The sequence below is a fragment of the Acomys russatus genome, chromosome 2 (assembly GCF_903995435.1).
Source record: "Acomys russatus chromosome 2, mAcoRus1.1, whole genome shotgun sequence".
NCBI classification, from domain to species: domain Eukaryota; kingdom Metazoa; phylum Chordata; class Mammalia; order Rodentia; family Muridae; genus Acomys; species Acomys russatus.
This window is the reverse complement of record NC_067138.1, coordinates 56817515-56837799: the sequence shown is the minus strand read 5'-3', so window position 1 is coordinate 56837799 and position 20285 is coordinate 56817515. Positions and strand designations below refer to the sequence as shown.

The window sequence follows — 20285 nt, the reverse complement described above, 5'->3', positions numbered from 1 at the left end:
CTCAAAAACTCAGACGAAAGAGGAACAGCACTTCCAACCTTGACATCTTTCTTGTAGGAGTAAAAAGCCCGTGTGTTAAACTTAAAGAAAGATTAGTGCAATAACACGTGAGGCACGCTGCTCCCGTGACTAGTGAGTCGGGACCTGCAAGCTGGGCAAGGAGGGGGCGTAAGAAGGGAAGAAGAAGGAAACACGTACCGTGCAAATGTGAGGCCAGTGTTCACACTGCTGTAAAACTCCTTGGTTAAGGTCTTCTTTATAAAACTCTTTGTAAAAATGTGGAAGCTTAGATATCCAAATGCCATTGTTATGCTTGTCTAATATTTCCTTTATGCGGTTCTGAACCTCATCCATCTTATTAGTGTAAGAGGCAGGAGGCGTGACATTTGGTTTCTCAACAGTCTGATTTAAATTATCTTTAAATTAAAAAAATGATAGAATTAATAGATTATTCCCATCACCTAGCATTTGTGTCTCTGACGTTGCTATGCTGTGGGCTGCGGGGCCATGGATTTTAGAAGATTGTGGGTTGAGCTGAGCAGCACTGAGGACCACCTCACCTAGTATCCCTGTATTTTATCAGCAAAGCCAACACACCTCCAACAAGGGAACTTACCCCTTAATTTTGCAAGGAACCTTTATAGTTTACTTTGAACATTAGGGCAATCCCGCTGGGTAAAGAACAATGTTTTATTATCTAACTAATGGTTTTCTAACTGCAACTCAGGGAGGCAACATTTTAGAGAATATAAATGTACGTGCAATGCTCAACTCAAAGCTATAAAATCCACGAGGCCCAAAAACAACGCCTTAGTAGGGAGAATGAAGAACGCTTTATAAAACACGAAAAGGTGTCCAGGTTTTCTAACTATGGTGAATTTTCTCTTTTACTAAGAAAAACAATTTAACAATTCACAGGAGCCCATAATCTATAAAGATGATCCCAGCTGGGTTGTGGACATCAACAACAGGCCTGGAACCCAGACATCACTGACATTGACTGGACTGGCTTTTACTGTCCCAACATTTATCTTCCATAAAATTTAGCTAGCTTCTTTTACTCTCATTTATTTTTTATCTAAAGCTCAGAGTGCCTGAGTTTACATACTATGCAAGAGACACCTGAGTGTTTCTGTGACTATTCTGGTGTTTTAACTATAGAAATAATGTCAAGTCTATATAGGATTCTACCAGGAAATATATCTAAGTATTAAAAATCTAACACCTATGTGAAAATTGTATTTACAATTTAATTGGATACCTTTTCTGCTAAGTACAGTCATTTTTTTTTTTTTTTTTTTACTAACTAATAGATATATTTAGCCTAGTCTGGGGATACTGGTCTCTAAAGATGCCAGGTACCAAAGGGAGTCTTCCTTGAGGATCCTTAGAGATGACTTTTCTTTTCTCATGTGTCTCTGCCACCCTTAAACTGGCTCAGAGAACAGAAGGTCCAGAATACCCATATACAGTTCCTCTTGAAGAAATAACTTTCCATTTTAGACTCCTAAAGGGGAATACAACTTTACTGAGTAGTCATGATTTAGAAAAATCATGTGTAAAAATAATTCTTATATACAAAAATCATACTATTCATTTTCATAAGCAATACTGGAAGAGCACTCCTGTGGAAAAGGAATTTGTGCTCAGTAAGAGGCATACAGCAAGCAGCAAATCCTGTCCATTCACTTCATTGAGCACATGGCCAGCACTCTGTAAAGCTGCCCTCGGTCAGAGTACTCAGTGGATTCACACACTGCTTGCACAAGACAAGTCCACAAGTGATGCATGTCTAACCACCAGCTTCCCTGACTTTAATATCCTATTGTTTTCTTAATGACCCTTTTGATTTTATAACCAATAATTATTCATACTTAGCTATCACCTAATAGTTTAAAAATAACTTTAATCTCTTTAAAAAATGTGTGTGGCTGCTTTGACTGCATGTATGTCTGTGCACTACCACATGTGTGCTGTGTCTGCAGAAGTCAAAAGAGGGTGTCAGAAACTCTGGGACTGGAGCCACGCTGGTGCTGGGAATCAAAGCCAGTCCTCTGGAAGAGCAGCCAGTACTCTTAACTTCTAAGCCATTTCTCTAGGACCCACCCCTCACAGTTGATAGTGCCAGCTTTTTCTATTAGAGCATCTAAGTCTCTCTTCTGAGTTTAAGCCCCACATTTATGACCTTGAAATAGAGCAGGTAGTTTCTTTAAAGCACTCTGAGTGCTGAGTCTTGAGAGTTTACCCTCTTATTAAAGAGAGGGTGAGGAAAACAGGTAACCAAGGGGACACATGAACATGGAGCAGAGTGGGTTTGGTGTGATGAGGGCCTCAAATCATACCGACAAGCATTATTTTCTCTAGAGATCACTTCAGTCCGTGAGTTTAAAGTTAGAAATGGAGGGAGGTAAGTTTCCTACAGGAGAAGGTGAAAGCATATGTCAAAAGCCACCATTAAAAATCTCTCTTGGGGCCCACAACTCATGACACATCTGGAAAACATACCATTTGCTTCCTTAGCGCAGGTCCTTGAGATGTGTGTCTGGAAAGGTGCTGGTAGGGATGACTTTGGATTAAACCTAAGGTGTGAAAGAACAGCAAGTTTTAAGCATGCTACTTTTCATTTAAAGTTCCCATGGCACTGACCAGCGAAATAACTTATGAAAGTATTCCAAAATATAAAAACAAATCTAGTACTATATTTCATATTTACTCAGAGGAAAGTATGTTAAAAGCTAAATTTAAAGTAGGTCTTTCAAAATCTCTTTCAGAACCTAGAAGAATTTCAACTAATCATCTTTAAAGAGATAAGTAAATAAATGGAGAATAAGGACTTGAAATAAAGAATATTTTAGAACATAACCCCCATATGAAAGATTAGCAGCACTACAGACTGGGCTGTGCCACAGTCACAACATGTGAAACAGGTGTACTGAGGGCAAGAGTACAGATCTTAGAAACAGGAAGTTTACCCTCTAGACAGAAAGGCTGCTCAGATAACTACATGGGGTGGGGGAAGACACACAGGCACCTGCTTATCTCATATCCTTTCCAGAATAATTTACTATCAACTGTTGGACTCCCACAGGAAGATGTTTCCAAATATGAGTATGAACAAGCCACACCCACTCACCCGCCCACCCACATGTGTGCACATACGCCTACACCTACCGCACAGCCCCGCACACCCCATGCCCTCGTGTGCACATACGCCTACACCTACCGCACAGCCCCGCACACCCCATGCCCCCGTGTGCACATACGCCTACACCTACCGCACAGCCCCGCACACCCCATGCCCTCGTGTGCACATACGCCTACACCTACCGCACAGCCCCGCACACCCCATGCCCCCGTGTGCACATACGCCTACACCTACCGCACAGCCCCGCACACTCCATGCCCCCGTGTGCACATACGCCTACACCTACCGCACAGCCCCGCACACTCCATGCCCCCGTGTGCACATACGCCTACACCTACCGCACAGCCCCGCACACCCCATGCCCTCGTGTGCACATACGCCTACACCTACCGCACAGCCCCGCACACCCCATGCCCTCGTGTGCACATACGCCTACACCTACCGCACAGCCCCGCACACCCCATGCCCTCGTGTGCACATACGCCTACACCTACCGCACAGCCCCGCACACTCCATGCCCCCGTGTGCACATACGCCTACACCTACCGCACAGCCCCGCACACCCCATGCCCTCGTGTGCACATACGCCTACACCTACCGCACAGCCCCGCACACTCCATGCCCCCGTGTGCACATACGCCTACACCTACCGCACAGCCCCGCACACCCCATGCCCTCGTGTGCACATACGCCTACACCTACCGCACAGCCCCGCACACTCCATGCCCCCGTGTGCACATACGCCTACACCTACCGCACAGCCCCGCACACTCCATGCCCCCGTGTGCACATACGCCTACACCTACCGCACAGCCCCGCACACCCCATGCCCTCGTGTGCATATACGCCTACACCTACCGCACAGCCCCGCTACACCTACACCTACCGCACAGCCCCGCACACCCCATGCCCTCGTGTTTTTCCTTCACTAGTGTCTCATCTGTGTCCCAGTTCTTGAGTAATGTTTAGTACTAGCAGGAGAGAGTGGATACGGCTAAATGAACCATGATCAAAGGAATCAGTAACTACATTTTTTCTCATTAGCAGAAGCAATAACAATTGTGAGCAGCACAGAAGACTTAAAAACTAAACTGTTACAAATGAAGCCTATTTCCTAATAGTGTTTTAATTCTAAAAGAAGCAATCAAACTGCCAGTTCCTTAATAATGGCTTTTAGCACATGCAACTGCTGGAGCTCCACACCTCTGCACTGATCCATACAAGTGCCAAAGCATACCTTTCTGCCAAAGTATTTTTAAATTAATTTTTCCTAAGTATTCTAGTATCTAGAGGGAAAGCTTCTGAGGAAAAATTGATGTTTATGCCCAAGTAGAAAGTGATTTAAAGGAATATGATATCAACAATTTTAAAAAACGCTTAACTTTTCAACTGACTCATCTGTCAGGGCTCAGCATGTTTCCTGTCAGGAGGCCAACAGGACAAACTTCAGGCCACACACCATTCAACTCTGCCACTGCAGTACAAAACGGCACAGGAAATACAGGAACAGGATATGGCCATGCTCCTGTAAAACTGTATTTACAAAATCAGGCAGTGGGCTTGTGGATTACAGCCCATGAACTGGAGTTTGATGATCTCTGGGTGACTTCATGAAACCCTGACATTTAGGAACAGAAACCCCCCCCCTATCAGCTACTCACACGAGTTCACTGGACAAGTGAGGAATCATCCCCATAACATAAACTAATGAGCTTACTGTAGCTGGCTCGTGCATGGCCACACACAAGCTAAGGCTAGGAGTGCCTTATTAGAGTCCAGTTCCATGGTACAAACATGCCGGGTGCCACTGCACCATCATTAAATGCTACTGCCTAACTGTGGCAAATACTGGAGCAAAGGAAAGTACACATCTAGATGAGATTTTACCTAAAATTTACAACTTACCTACAACTTACAATGTTGTGTAAAAATTATCTAAAGTATCATCTCAGAACAACTTACTGGAGCGTGTACAGCCAAGTGGACAAGGAGAGTTGACAACAGTCAGAGGACACAGGACAGGGGATGTTCAGGGATACACTGGGTAGCAAGAGGACTTACTAATAATGATGCATGTGAATGCAAGTTACATAAAAAAAGTCCTTCACCGTATGAACACACTCTTCTAGCACTTGTTACCACAGCTCTCCACACTTTTCCTTTAAGCCAGGTAAAGCCCAGGTACCTGTTGCTGGCAGACATGCTCACATGCCTCTGCACTGGAATGTCTGGGTAAGGGGGCATGTCCACATCAACCTTAATTCCCAGGGTGCTTCCTTTGTCTCTCAACAGTGCTGGATTAGGCTTCTTGCTGATGGAATAGTCTGAGGCAAATCCTGGTTGTCTGAGGGTTGCCTTTGGTTTCCCTATAAAGTAAGCAGACACATGAGCATCAGTGAGCCTCCTCAGACTGTAGTTTCATTATGCTGCTCCAGATAATTCTGAGGGTCACGCTTCTCTGAACAATTTGGAAGAACACAAGGAAGGGTCCCTAGTAGGGTGTGGGTAGGGGCCGAGACTAGGGAGTGTTTTGTGGCTAAGAGTCTTGACTGCCTCCTTAGACAGTGCTTCCCAAGGCAGCCACCAGCCGGTGTGGAGCCACTGTCCTCCCGCCACCCACCCTTCTCACTCACAGTGATGGCCGCCTGGTCTAAAATGCTCCTTCTGCCATGTAGTCATCTAATATTTCATATCACTGTTGGACCATTGCTTGAGAGTTTGGTTTTAGAATTTACTATAACCTCCTAGAGATATGCATTAAGGAAATACAGCTGTCAGGCTGTGAGACTCAAACTTCTCTAAAAATAAATGTCTCCAAACTGAAAGAAACCATCTGCTAAGTAAGACATATCACGGGTTCTTGTCTCATCCAACATTCTGGATGAGGATTCCTGTCAAACAAGCTAAGATGACAAAACAATACTTAGCTATCCCCACAGTGACCACCTGCTGTGTTATTCTGCAGTGTGACCACTGGATTTTTAAGGCACATTCATCATCACTTCCCCATTCAACAGAAATTCCAGGTGCAGGAACCTTCTCCTGACATGTAGACATAGGTACGGCATCAAGGAACAGTTTATCAAGAACATAGGTAATATTTCTCTAAGGCCTTCTGACAATCTACTCAGAGGCAGACTTAAACTCTTATATGAAAGCCCTACCTTCTAGAAAGAAGGGTATGGTTTTCTTCACTCTCATCTGACAATTAATTTGCCGCCCTGTTTTCCTTTTAGAGGTCCTCTGACGAGCCACAAGCTGAGCGATCCGTGCAGTTTCTGTGCAGGCTACAGCATAGCAGACAACCTGTGAGCAGTAGAGTAAGGCCAAGACATTCTCAGAGACAGTTTGTAAAGGCTGAGGTCCAGCGAGTCTATATATCCCAAAGCAAGGTGTATACAATTCTCCCAATTTTCAGGAACAAAATTATATTTAACACAAAAGGAACCACTCAAGACCTAGCACTCTGACTTTTTCCAACTTGAGATTTTCACCTTTTCTCTGAACAGATACTTATTAAGCGTCTACAATGAAGTAGGTATTGTGGGAGGGAGAGGCAAATGAGCCAAAGGCATTCTATGCTCTGCACACTCCAACTCAGAGACACAGGTGCCTCTTTCTCTCACTTACACAAGGAAAAGCAGCGAGTGCTTGGAAAGCTAGGCTCCAGCTCACAGTGAGGCTATCTCTCTGAGAGCAAAGTATGATATTTTCTAAAATTACATTTGTTTGTGCATGCGTAACTCTAAGTTGAAATCAAGGACAATACAGCTTTAGGCCACAGCCAAATCACATCCATACTCTTTTGGCCAGCGCTTGTAGTCTTAGGAATACAAAGAAAAATGTTATTTGTCTCAGTATGTTCAGCATGGGATTGTAATAGTCAAAACCTGGAAACATTTTTTAAATGCTCAAAATTGGGGAGAAGAGTTAAAAGTAAAACATATTTTAAAAACTGTATGAAGCACTATTCATTCATTCATTCATTTGAACATTTGATCTTTCAAGCATTCAGCACATTTATGAAGCACTGATGATTACAAGCAAAAGTGAATCTCTCACTCTCAGAAGCTTTCTCTCTTTCTCTTTAAAGAGAGGAAAGTTGAGAACTGTGTGATGTGTACTGCAAGGAGCAGGATCTGAAGCCTAACTCTAGAAGGCTGTGGGATGCCAGCACATGCTGTACTGCTGATACCAACTGTAATTAACATGTGTCTTCCCCTTACACAAATTCTTACATAGGAGCTTCTCCTCTGACCATTCTCTCGGTCTTGGCTTCCCTTTCTTCTCTTACCAATGCTCCCTCCTGCCTCCCACACAAAGAAAAAATAAACCATAATAAGCATGGTGAAAAAAGTCCCACACTGTCCTATATTCAAATAGGGGAAAGGGCACCCACACCCCTGAGATGTTTGGGGTGTGCATGAGTTAGTCCTGTCTGTCTCTATCACACTGAGCTGGGAAGGTACCAGTGAGAGAGACTCCCCAGAGAAGCTGGAGGGTTTCAAGTGGGAAGATATTATGAACATACTCCTATAAAGGAGGAGCTGACTGGTGAAGGAAGGAACTACAGCACACTTCTGACAGAGACTACTGCCATGAATGATCAACTAGGAAACCAGCCAGGTCCAGAGAGCAGGAACTGGCATGAGTGTGGTCAATAATCATTAGAATTTAAAACTTTCTATTAAATCTAGACATCAAGCCATCAATGACCTTTGCAAAACACTTGGAACAGGGCTAGTGACTGGCTCAATAGGCACTTGCTGCCACGTCTGACAAGCCCAGGCCCACAGGGTGGAAGGAGAAAAATTCTACAAATTGCCTTCTTACTTCCACATGTGCACTATGGTGTCCATGAGTGTATGTACACACACACACACACACACACACACACACACACACACACACACACACACTAAATAAATGTGTAATAAAAAATCACACAGTTGTACATGTTTGTGATGAGCAGATATATGGATGTTTCAGGCCTCCAGCATAGTTACTCTGTTTAGACACTGGTTCTAGATAAATGTCAAAAATACTCTGAGGCAGTACATTACACAAGACATGAAAATGTGGGCTGTACATTAGGTACGCTATAAGCATAGATCTAAGCTACTCAGTGCCTTTGCTTCTTCCTCAGGTGTGGGTTCAGAAGCACCAGGCAGGTGATTTTGGCTCAGTGTTAAGAACTATGACAGGCAAGATGCCATCTTACCTCTCCAGATCGACTAGCCTCTATCCTGACAACTGCTGGCACGCTTCTCAGGTAGGCTTCTAGAGTAGGGTAACCCAGCTGCTTGAAGGGGATCCAGTCTCCAGTCAAAGATCGGTACTCTCCTTGGAGCCGGGGTAATGCTATCCCATTCTTATGAGACTGCAGGACAGCCCTCAGCATCTTTGAAACCAGGTCAGCCTCCAGCATCTTTGCCTATAAGAACACAGGAAATGGTTACTATTAAGACTCATCAGGACCCATTCTTGTTTCATTAAAAACTGTGTTTGTGAGGAATCCAAGATGGCGCCGACCAGCGACATAAGTGGAGCAACAGATTGCTGGACTTTGAGAACTGTAGGTGAGTGGGGCCCCAAAGGCCACAGACCAAACAGGGGACCTACCCCCCTGGGACAAGCAACATCCCAGAGGTACTAAACACACTCCCCAAACTCTGGAACGGAATCCACATGCAATCTGCAGCCTGTATATAAAGCACAGACTCGCTGTTTGGGGAGGGGATTCTCCAGAGTCCCCAGCCAGAGGAGTCTCAGTAAAGAGGGTGAATATGCCCTAGGTCCTCCTTCCACACCACCCCAAACTGCGGAGGTCACCCGCCTAGGCGGAGTGGAAACACAGGTGGTGGGACCCAACAGAGACAACTAAAGCGGTACTGCAGCTTGCTGACCATCCGGGGCCCAACCTAACACCAATCACAGAGGACTGAGCCTGCAAACAGAGGCAGGGAGAAATCAGTTTGGACTGCTTCCACAGACCTATCAGGAGACGTGGGTCTTGACTAGAGCGATAGCTGAACAACATAGCCCTGCGGGAAGACCTGGTTCTGCGGGCTTACGCCAGAGCTCTGCAACCCTATTGTTCTTACCCAGTCGCAAGGCACTGGCCCTGCACTCCCGGGACGAGAGAGCTTAACTCGGGCTCCTGGCCCTGAGCAAGGCAGACACTCGCACATTATCGGGAGACGAGACATGGGTGGGTCGTCTTTGCAGTGTCTAATTGCTGACCTAGAGTGATAGTGGAACGCCATAGCCCGGCCAGAAGAGCTGGTTCCGCGGGCGACCGCCAGAGCTCTGCAACTCTAGTCTCCCTAACCTCCCAGCTGCAAGGCACTGGCTCTACACTCCCGGAACTAGAGAGTCTATCTGGGGCTCCTGGCCCCAACAAGGCAGGTACTCTCACATTATCGGGAGACGAAACGTGGGTCTTGCTTGCAGTGTCTAATTGCTGACCAAGAGCGACCTTGGTCCCTCCAGGCATATAGTTCTGGGAGAGGTTGGACACCGCTACAGGGTATAGAGACAGAGCTAAAAGACAGCTATACCCCCCAGATGATCTGAACTACCTGGGGTGTTGACTACAAAGCCACAGGAAGGACAGGCAGCTGGGATCAACTTACACAACAAGAACGTTTGTGTGCGGACCTTATTCTAGGTCCCAAAACTGCTGATCTGAATTACAGCAGTAAAGTCCAAACAGATATCTACTCTGGCTGACTCAGCCTGGAGCCAACGGTGCAGAAGAAAATCACCAGGAGTGAAACCGGATCACCTACCTGTTCCACGGAAATACTCCCTGATCCCCACAGGCAAGAGCACCTGACCTATAATCAGTCATCAATTAACCACTCTCAACCAGCGAAGGTCACTACAAAATACCTTCCAACATCAGAGCCATCAAAATGACAAGAGGACAGCGAAAGAACACTAACAAAAACCAAAACAGTTTGGCATCTCCAGATCCCAACATTCTCAATGAAAACAACCTAGAGAATCTAACAGCAATGGATAGGCAAGAAAATGACCTCAAGTCTTTAGTAAAGAAGATGACAATGGAAGAAACAAATAAAATCTGTAAACAAATGCAGGAGGAGGCAAACAAGAGGGCTGAAGAGTTAAAAGAGACATATAAAGAGGCACTTGAAGAATTTCAGAAAAATATAAATAACCAGATGATGGAAATCATTAAAACAGTCCAAGACATGAAGATAAAAATGGAAGCTATGATGCAGGAACACACAGAAGAAAAACGTGATCAAGAGGCATCAAAGAAGAAAGCAAGCATCTGTATCGGGACTTGAAGATACAATCGCAGAACTGGAAACAACCATCAAGGGAAATGCTAAATCTGAAAAGTTCCTGACACAGAGCATTCAACAATTAAAAGGCAACATGAAAAGACGAAACTTGAGAATAATAGGGATAGAGGAAAGAGAAGGTAGCCGACTCCACAGCCCAGAACATATCTTTAATCGAATAATGGAAGAAAATTTCCCCAATTTGAAGGAGATGCATATGAGCATACAAGAGGCCTACAGAACACCAAATAGAATAGACCTGAAAAGAAAATCTTCCCGCCACATAATAATAACAACACAAAATATACAGAACAAGGAAAAAATATTGAAAGCGGCAAGAGAAAAAGGCCGAGTAACATATGAAGGCAAACCTATCAGAATTACTCCTAACTTCTCAGCAGAGACCATGAAAGCCAAAAGGGCCTGGACAGAGGTTCTGCAAACCCTAAGAGAACACAGATACCAGGCAAGACTACTATATCCAGCAAAATTATCAATAACCATTGATGGAGAAGACAAGTTATTTCATAACAAAAACAAACTCAAACAGTACATAGCCATAAATCTGGCTCTACGGAAGTTATTAGAAGGAAAACTCCACCCCAACTGGTCAAACTACAACCAAAACTACATAGGAAATAGGTAACTATACCATTGCAAAATCACAACCTCACAAAATCTCGACTGTTACAAACACCAAAAATGAAGGGACTTACCAATCACTGGTCATTAATATCTCTCAACGTCAATGGTCTCAATTCGCCAATAAAAAGACACAGACTAACGGAGTGGATGCATAAACATGACCCAACATTCTTCTGCATTCAAGAAACACACCTCAACCACAAGGACAGACATTGCCTCAGAGTAAAAGGTTGGGGAAAAATATTCCAAGCAAATGGTCACAAGAAACAAGCTGGGATAGCCATTCTAATATCTAATAAAATAGACTTTCAACCAAAATTAATCAAAAGAGATGAGGATGGACACTTCGTACTTGTCAAAGGTAAAGTCAACCAAGAAGACATCACAATTTTGAACATCTATGCTCCAAATACAAGGGCTCCCACATTTGTAAAAGAGTTATTAACAAAGCTTGCCCCACTCATCGATAACCACACATTAATAGTGGGAGACTTCAACACCCCTCTTTCACTCAAGGATAGGTCTTTGATTCAAAAACTAAGCTGGGAAATAACTTCATTGACCAATGTCATGAATCAAATGGATCTAACAGATATCTACAGAACTTTCCACCCAAACGCTAAGGAGTATACCTTTTTCTCAGCACCCCAAGGAATGTTCTCTAAAATTGATCGCATAGTTGGTCACGAAGCAAACCTCAACAGATACAAGAAGATTGAAATAACAGCTTGTATCTTATCAGATCACCATGGTCTAAGGCTGGACTTCAACAACAACAGAAATAACAAAAAGCATACTAACACGTGGAAACTAAACAACCTTCTACTTAATGACACATGGGTCATGGAAGAAATAAGGAAAGAAATAAAAGACTTCCTGAAATTCAACGAAAATGATGGAACAACATTCCCAAATTTGTGAAACACATTGAAAGCAGTGCTAAGAGGAAAATTCATAGCACTAAATGCCTTTAAAAAGAAAAAGGAATCATCCCACATAAACAACTTAACAACACATCTGGAAGCTCTAGAAAAAAAAGAAGCAGAAACACCCAAGAGGAGTAGACGCCTAGAAATAATCAAACTCAGGACTGAAATCAATAAGTTAGAAACAAAGAGAACAATCCAATGAATCAACAAAACCAAGAGCTGGTTCTTTGAGAAAATTAACAAGATAGACAAACCATTAGCCAATCTAACTAAAAGACAAACACTATCCAAATTAACAAAATCAGAAATGAAAAGGGAGACATAACAACAGACACCGAAGAAATACAAAGAATTGTAAGCACCTACTTTAAAGGCATTTATGCCACAAAATTCGAAAATTTAAGGGAAATGGACAAATTTCTCGACTGATTCCATTTGCCAAAATTAAACCAAGACCAGATAAACAAATTAAATAGCCTTATTTTGCCTATAGAAATAGAAGCAACCATTGATAGTCTCCCAACCGAAAAAAGCCCAGGGCCAGATGGTTTCAGCGCAGAATTCTACCAGTCCTTCAAAGAGGAGCTAATACTGATACTATTCAAGCTATTCCAAAAGATAGAAATGGACGGAATATTACCAAATTCCCTCTATGAGGCCACAGTCACATTGATACCTAAACCTCACAAAGACCCAACAAAAAAAGAGAATTTCAGACCAATTTCTCTTATGAACATTGATGCAAAAATACTCAACAAAATACTCGCAAAGCGAATACAACATATCAAAGACATCATTCACCATGACCAGGGAGGATTCATCCCAGGCATGCAGGGATAGTTTAACATATGGAAATCCATCAATGTAATGTAATCCATCAGATAAACAAACTGAAAGAGAAAAACCACATGATCATCTCTTTAGATGCAGAAAAAGCATTTGACAAAATCCAACACCCATTTATGTTTAAAGTTCTGGAGAGATCGGGAATACAAGGCACTTATCTAAACATAATAAAGGCTATATACAGCAAACCAACAGCCAACATTAAATTAAATGGAGAGATACTCAAGGAAATCCCTCTAAAATCAGGAACCAGACAAGGCTGCACTCTGTCCCCATATCTCTTCAATATAGTTCTTGAAGTTCTAGCCAGAGCAATAAGGCACCAAAAGGAGATCAAGGGGATCCAAATGGGAAAGGAAGAAGTCAAATTATCCCTATTTGCAGATGATATGATAGTGTATATAAGTGACCCGCAAAATTCCACCAGAGAACTCCTACAGCTGATAAACACCTTCAGCAAGTTGGCAGGATACAAAATAAACTCAAAAAAGTCAGTAGCTTTCCTGTATACAAATGACAAACAGGCAGAGGAAGAAATTAGAAAAATTACTCCCTTTACAATAGCCACAAACAATATAAAATATCTAGGAGTAACTCTAACCTCTGAAGAAAGAGATTGAAGATGACATCAGAAGATGGAGGGATTTACCTTGTTCGTGGATCAGGAGAATCAACATAGTAAAAATGGCCATCTTACCAAAAGCAATTACAGATTCAATGCAATTCCTATCAAAATACCTACAAAATATTTTGAAGATATTGAAAGATCAATTCTCAAATTCATATGGAGAAATAAAAAACCCAGAATAGCAAAAACAATCCTATACAATAAAAGATCCTCCAGAGGAATCTCCATACCTGATCTCAAGCTGTACTACAGAGCAACAGTAATTAAAACAGCATGGTACTGGCAAAGCAATAGGCTGGAGGATCAATGGAATGGAATTGAAGACCCAGAGATGAATCCACACACATTTGCTCACTTGATTTTTGACAAAGAAGCCAAATCTACTCAATGGAAAAATGATAGCATCTTCAACAAGTGGTGCTGGTCTAACTGGATGTCTACATGTAGAAAAATGCTATGAGACCCTTATTTGTCACCATGCACAAAACTCAAGTCCAAGTGGATTAAAGACCTCAACTTAAAACCAGAGACATTAATTCAGTTACAGGAAAAAGTGGGGAAGAGCCTGGGACACATAGGCACAGGAAACAACTTCCTGAACAGTACACCAACAGCCCAGGCCTTAATGTCAACAATTAATAAATGGGACCTCATGAGGCTGAGAAGCTTCTGTAAGGCAGGAGACACTATCAGTAGAACAAAGTGACAGCCTACAGACTGGGAAAAGATCTTCACCAACCCTTCATCTGACAAAGGTTTAATATCCAAAATATATAAAGAACTCAAGAAATTAAATACCACAAAACCAAACAACCCAATTGCGAAATGGGGCTTGGAACTTAACGGAGAATTCTCAACAGAGGAATATCAAATGGCCGAGAAACACTTAAAGAAATGCTCGCCCTCGTTAGTCATCAGAGAAATGCAAATCAAAACGACACTGAGATTCCATCTTACACCCATCAGAATGGCTAAGATCAAAAACTCAAATGACACCACATGTTGGCGAGGATGTGGAGAGAGAAGAACACTCCTTCATTGCTGGTGGGAGTGCAAACTAGTACAACCACTTTGGAAAGCTATCTGGCGCTTTCTCAGAAAAATGGGAATAGAGCTTCCTCAAGACCCAGCTATCCCACTCCTTGGAATATACCCAGAAAATGCCCTACCACACAACAGGGACATATGCTCAACCATGTTCATAGCTGCTTTATACATAATAGCCAGAACATGGAAACAACCTAAGTGTCCCTCAGTAGAAGAATGGACTAAGAAACTGTGGTACATTTACACTATGGAATACTACTCAGCTATTAAAAACAATGAATTCCCAAAATTTGTGGACAAATGGATTGATCTAGAAATTTCTCATAATGAGTGAGTTCACCCAGAAGCAAAAAGAGACAAACGGTATATACTCACTTATATCAAAACACTAGTCCAAGGGATACGTACCATGAAAAATTTTACTTACCAAGAAAGTGGGTCAGAGGAGAGGACATCCTATTGAGACTTTAGGCGAGAGTAGCATGGAAGAATGGGGAAATAGTAGGACCCACAGGGTCCTGGAAACCTACAAGAAGAACTTTGTGACAGGCAGATCTGGGTCCTGGGGTCCTCCTCAAACTAAGGCACCAGCCAAGGAAAATATAGGCATTAAACTTCGAACCCCTACCAAGACCTAGCCGACAAACATGATATTCTCCACCGTTGAGTGGAGAGTGAGATCTGACTCTCACATGAACTCTGGTGCCCCTTTTCTGACCCTGTCCCCTGAATGGGGAGGCCTGGCGGCACTCAGAGGAAGGATAGCAAGTTACCAAGAAGAGACTCGATATTCTAAGAGCATATATAGGGGGAGGAGGTCTCCCTCAATCACAGACATAGGGGAGGGGAGAAGGGGGGAAGTGGGAGGGAGGGAAGAATGGGAGGAAACAGGGGAAGGGCTAACAATCTAGATGTAATATGAATAAATTAATTAAAAATGTAAAAAAAAAAAAAAAAAAGACTCATCAGCCTTTAAATATGGACCACCATGGGAATGCGGAGGAGTCAGTGATAAACAAGAGGAGGCCTACGTGGCATTCTGATGGCCAGAATATAAGGAAAACTGGGCTGTGGGCTAGGGAGAATGCAAAGGCAGAGGCATGGAGATGGGCAAGAAGGGCATCGGGTGGGGGTGGGGGGGGTTGTCTGAGAACTTCAGGGAGGCATGTGACTGACAGGACTGGAGGAGAATCCAAACAGGAGAAAGGGAAAGGGGCAGACTTTGAGATAATCACTATTGACTGCATTTGTTGAAAGTAATGCATCACTGAAGGGATCATAAATGAGGGAAACAGAGTGATCAGCTCCGATGTTTGAAAGGTCACTACTCAGCCTTAGAAAAGTTAAGTTGGAAGAACTTTCAAGATGTGAAAATGCTTGGCAATTTTGGAGAATCTGAAAATAGGGCATGAGGGATAAAAAACAAGCTGAAAAAGTAGTCAGGATATAGCAACCAGTGATGAGGGCTCCAAGTATCTGGCTAAAGGATATTGGGTAGTAACCACTCACAGAGCTATAGGTTGGAAGCAGGGTTGACATAGATGGGTTCATTTTGGACAAGTAGAGGATGGATGTCCATAGGCCAGCCACATAGATATATTTACTAAGAACTCAGGTTAGAGGCCTGGCCGGTAAAAAAGTCACTGGAGTGAGGCGTGGTGGCACACACCTTTAATTCCAGCCCTCAGGAGGCAGAGGCAGGCAGATCGCTGTGAGTTCGAGGCCAGCCTGGTCTACAAAGCGAGTCCAGGACAGCCAAGGCTACACAGAGAAACCCTGTTTTGAAAAAAAAAAAAAAAAAGACACTGGTCTTCAGCATTTAGATAGAAAAAAAAAAAAAAACACAAGGTTAAAGATAAATTTCTGTAGAAGGTAGTCAAGTAAGAGATAAGTACAGGCCTATCTCTACAATCCATAGACCCACAGAAGCTAAGTAACAAGGAGGGGCCTGGCATGGGTGGGAGTGGGGGTGGGGGTAGTACTTGAATCTCGTTCAGTAAAGGAAATAAAATAGACAACAGAAAAGGCGCGTGCACATGGGGGTGGGGTGGGTGGTGGTGGTGTGTGTGATGGGAGAGGGGGTGGGGAAGGGTAGGAGGGTGGGGATCAGGTGTAGGCAAAGTAGAGGTAGGAGGTGAGAAAGCTGGGAGAGAGAAGGGAAACCAATGTATGTGGGGGGATCTCTGGAACAAGCTGGAGATCCGTGATGGGGTAGGCTCCTGGGAAGATAGGGAGGTGACTCTAGCTGAGACTCCTAGCAGGGGAGGATAAGGAAACTGAAGTGGCCACCTCCTATAGCCAGGCAGGACTTTCAGTGGAGGGAGAGGGACACCAACCCATCCACAAAACCTTCGATCCAAAATTTACCCTGTGTGCAGGGTGCAGGGATAAAGATGGAGCAGAGATTGAGGGAATGGCCAGCCAATGCCTGGCCCAACCTGAGACTCACTCCATGGGAGAGAGCCAACCCGACACTAGTAAAGAGACTCTACTTGCAGACAGGAACTTAACATAACTGCCCTCTGAGAGGCTCCATCCAGCAGCAGATCGAAACAGATGCTGAGACCCATGGCCAAACATTAGGCGGAACTTGGGGAATCTTGTGGAAGAGTTAGAGGAAGGATAGAGGGACCCGGAGGAGACAAAACCACACAAGAACACCAACAGAATCAACTACCCTAGGCCCATGGGGGCTCACAGAGACTGAACCACCAACCAAAGACTGGACCTAGGCCCCCTACACATAAGAAGCTGAAAGGCAGCTTGATCTTCATGAGGGTCCCCTAGAAGCTGGAGTAAGGGCTATCTCTGACATGGACTCTGTTGCCTGCTTTTGGATCACTTTCCCCTAGCTGGGCTGCCTTGCCTGGTCTTAGTGAGACAGGATGCACTTAATCCTGGTAAGACTTGACGTGTCGTGCAGGTTGGAGGGGGGCTACCCTTTTCTGAGGAGGAGGGGAAGCGGGAAAGGGAGAAGAGGGTGGGAGGGTAGGACCAGGAGGAAAGGAGGAAGGGGGCTGTGATCAGATGAAACAAAACAAGGTTTCCTTTAAAGTCTTTAAGGCAGTTAGGACACAACATAAAAGATGTCAAATAAAAGATAAATTTTTTTCTTGGAGAGAGGGAGAGAGAGGGAGAGGGAGAGGGAGAGGGAGAGGGGGGGGGGGAGACAGGAAAAAACTACAGAAGGTTGACAAGGTCAGCCTAGTCTACAAAATGAGTCCAGGACAGCCAAGGCTACACAGAGAAACCCTGTCTCAAAAAAAAAGTGGAGAAGAGGGAAGTGGGGAAAGGGAGGTAGAAAAAAGGGATAGGATGAATGTGAGACATAAGTTGCAGTCCAGTGTCCTGCAGACCAAATGAGAATCAATAGAATGTTCTAAAGTGTCATGACTGGCACCAACAGCGTAACAATTAAAAGCCCAAACAAGAACACATACAACTACCACCATCTAATATATTCAACAAAAATGTCCAACGAATACAGTGGAGACAGACAGCATTTTCAATGATGATGCTGGGAAAATCTGATGTCTATATGTAGAAGAATTCACTCCATATCTATCACCCTGTAAAAAGACTCCAAATGGATCAAAAACCTAAATGTAAAACCTAAAATACTGAAACTACTACAAGAAAACATAGGCATTCCCATACAAGATATATGTGTAAGAAAGAACTTTGTTACTAGGATCTCATTGGCCCAGGAATTGGGCCAACAATTGATGGGTGTGACTTCATAAACTGAAAGCGCTTCTGCATAAAAACACAATCAGTTGGGTGGAGAGAATCTTCGTCAGCTATACATCTCACAGAGGAGTCATTCCAGGATTTAAAAAAAAAAAAAGGAGTCTAATACATAACCTATTAAGGGAGGGACGCTTGGGATTGAAACACAAAGTTGTCAAGAAAAGAAATAAAAATGGCTAAAAATTATCTCAAAAAATGTCCACTATTGCTAGTAATATGAGGAATGTAAATCAAAACAGCTTTGAGATTTCATCTCACCTTGTCAGAATGTCAAAGGTTAACAAAGCAGGTGGAGAGAGATGGGGTAAAGAGAAGCCTCTCTCTTACTGTTGATGGGGCTACAAACTAGTCCAGTCATTCTGGAAATCAGTGTGGAAAACTGAGCTGAAAAACAAATCTGCCATGACCTAGCTATTCTGCTCCTGGGATATGCCCAGAGAACTTGATGTCCTGCTCCACAGATACTTGCTCAGCCATGTTCACAGCTATCTCATTCACAATAGCTAGGAAATGCCAACAACCTAAATGTCCTTCAACCAATGAACAGATGAAGATGTGGATCATACACATAAGATGCATACAATTCAGCTGTAAAGAATAATAACATCACGAAATCTGTAGGTAAATGATATTATTTAGAAAAGATATTATTGAGCATGGCAACCTGGACCAAGAAAGATGAACACTGAATGTTCTCTTTCATCTGAGGCTCCTAGCTCCAAATCATGAGATGTGAGTACATATCCTGTAGTAACTGCAGAAACCAAAAAAGTAAAGAGGGACCATTGCTTGAGGAGGTCATTAGAGGAGTAATAAAAATAGCAGGATGCAAGTGATTTGAAGGGGGAAATGGGAAAAATGGGGGGCTCTATTAAGAAAGAGGAACATGATACATAGAGAAGGAGAAGGATGGTAAAAATTAACATTAAGGATATCTGAAAAGGTCATAAGGAATCATATGACTAACTATCTATATATAAATACCTGTAATACAAATAAGCCTGTGTATACATATATAGTTTAAAGAAAAAACTTCCAACTAAACTAACAATGTCTCCCAAGGGGTAAACTATCTAACAAAAATATCCAGCACCAGGCAGAAGCCCCCTTCTTAGTTGTTGGTCAGAGCTGTCCAAAAGACTCACAGAACATTATAAGCTAATGTTGTTGCCCTTGATTGCCTACCAGATAAGATAAGACCCAATGCTGAATATACACTTCAGACACAGGGACTAGGGGACCTGAGTTAAACCTGTCCCAAAAGGCTCCTTGGTGAGTAGCATTTATGGAATGCCATGTGAGCTTCCAAGGGAGGGAAGCAACCAGTTCTACCCCACTATGATGCCTATGAACCACATAATAACCAGCATGGCATGATACTCCTAAGGATGCAACAGTGGCGTGCATACCTTGGCAGTAACCAACAGCTCTCTAATTGAATCTGAGGCCAGTTCAACAAAAGGGAAGTTATGCCTGGTGTTGGAAACCTGGTCAACTCTCCTGGGCTATGAAGTCATGGATCTTAGAGCAGAGCCTACAACCACCACTTTACTAAACCATTGTCGTCTCTAACTTCATAAATTATTTGTCCTTATACCTACAGGTAAGTGTAGTTCTCACCTCTCATTAAGCAAACATCTCCTGAAACATACAGAGACCATTACAGAAAATTACATGTCCTGGTTAGAGTTATTACTGTTGTGATAAAATACCACAACCAAAAGCAATTTGGGAAAGAAAGGATTTATTTGGTTACACTTCTACATCACTGTTCATCATTGGAACAAGTCAGGCACTCAGGTAGGAAAGAACCTGGAGGCAGAAGCTAATTGCAGAGGCCAAGGAAGAATGTTCTTACTGGCTTGCTCATCATAGCTTGCTCAGCCTGCTTTCTTAATAGAACCCAGGACCACCAGCTCAGAATGGTACCACCCAAAATGGGCTGGGCACCCCATCAATAGGCTTGCCTACAGTTCCATCTT

The 20285-nt window shown here is 43.3% G+C and overlaps 1 protein-coding gene across 3 annotated transcripts in view; it reads right to left on the bottom strand.

Annotated features, from left to right (window-relative positions):
- Positions 1-20285, bottom strand: part of Tdrd7 (tudor domain containing 7) — an 86384-nt gene that overhangs the window by 41841 nt on the left and 24258 nt on the right. For all 3 annotated transcript variants that reach the window (XM_051161583.1, XM_051161596.1, XM_051161589.1), the window contains exons 2-6: positions 8367-8579; positions 6310-6451; positions 5331-5511; positions 2506-2579; positions 199-416 (exon numbers count right to left, since the gene is read on the bottom strand). In XM_051161583.1, the coding sequence (XP_051017540.1) occupies positions 199-416; positions 2506-2579; positions 5331-5511; positions 6310-6451; positions 8367-8579 (828 nt within the window). The remainder of the gene's footprint in view (positions 1-198; positions 417-2505; positions 2580-5330; positions 5512-6309; positions 6452-8366; positions 8580-20285) is intronic.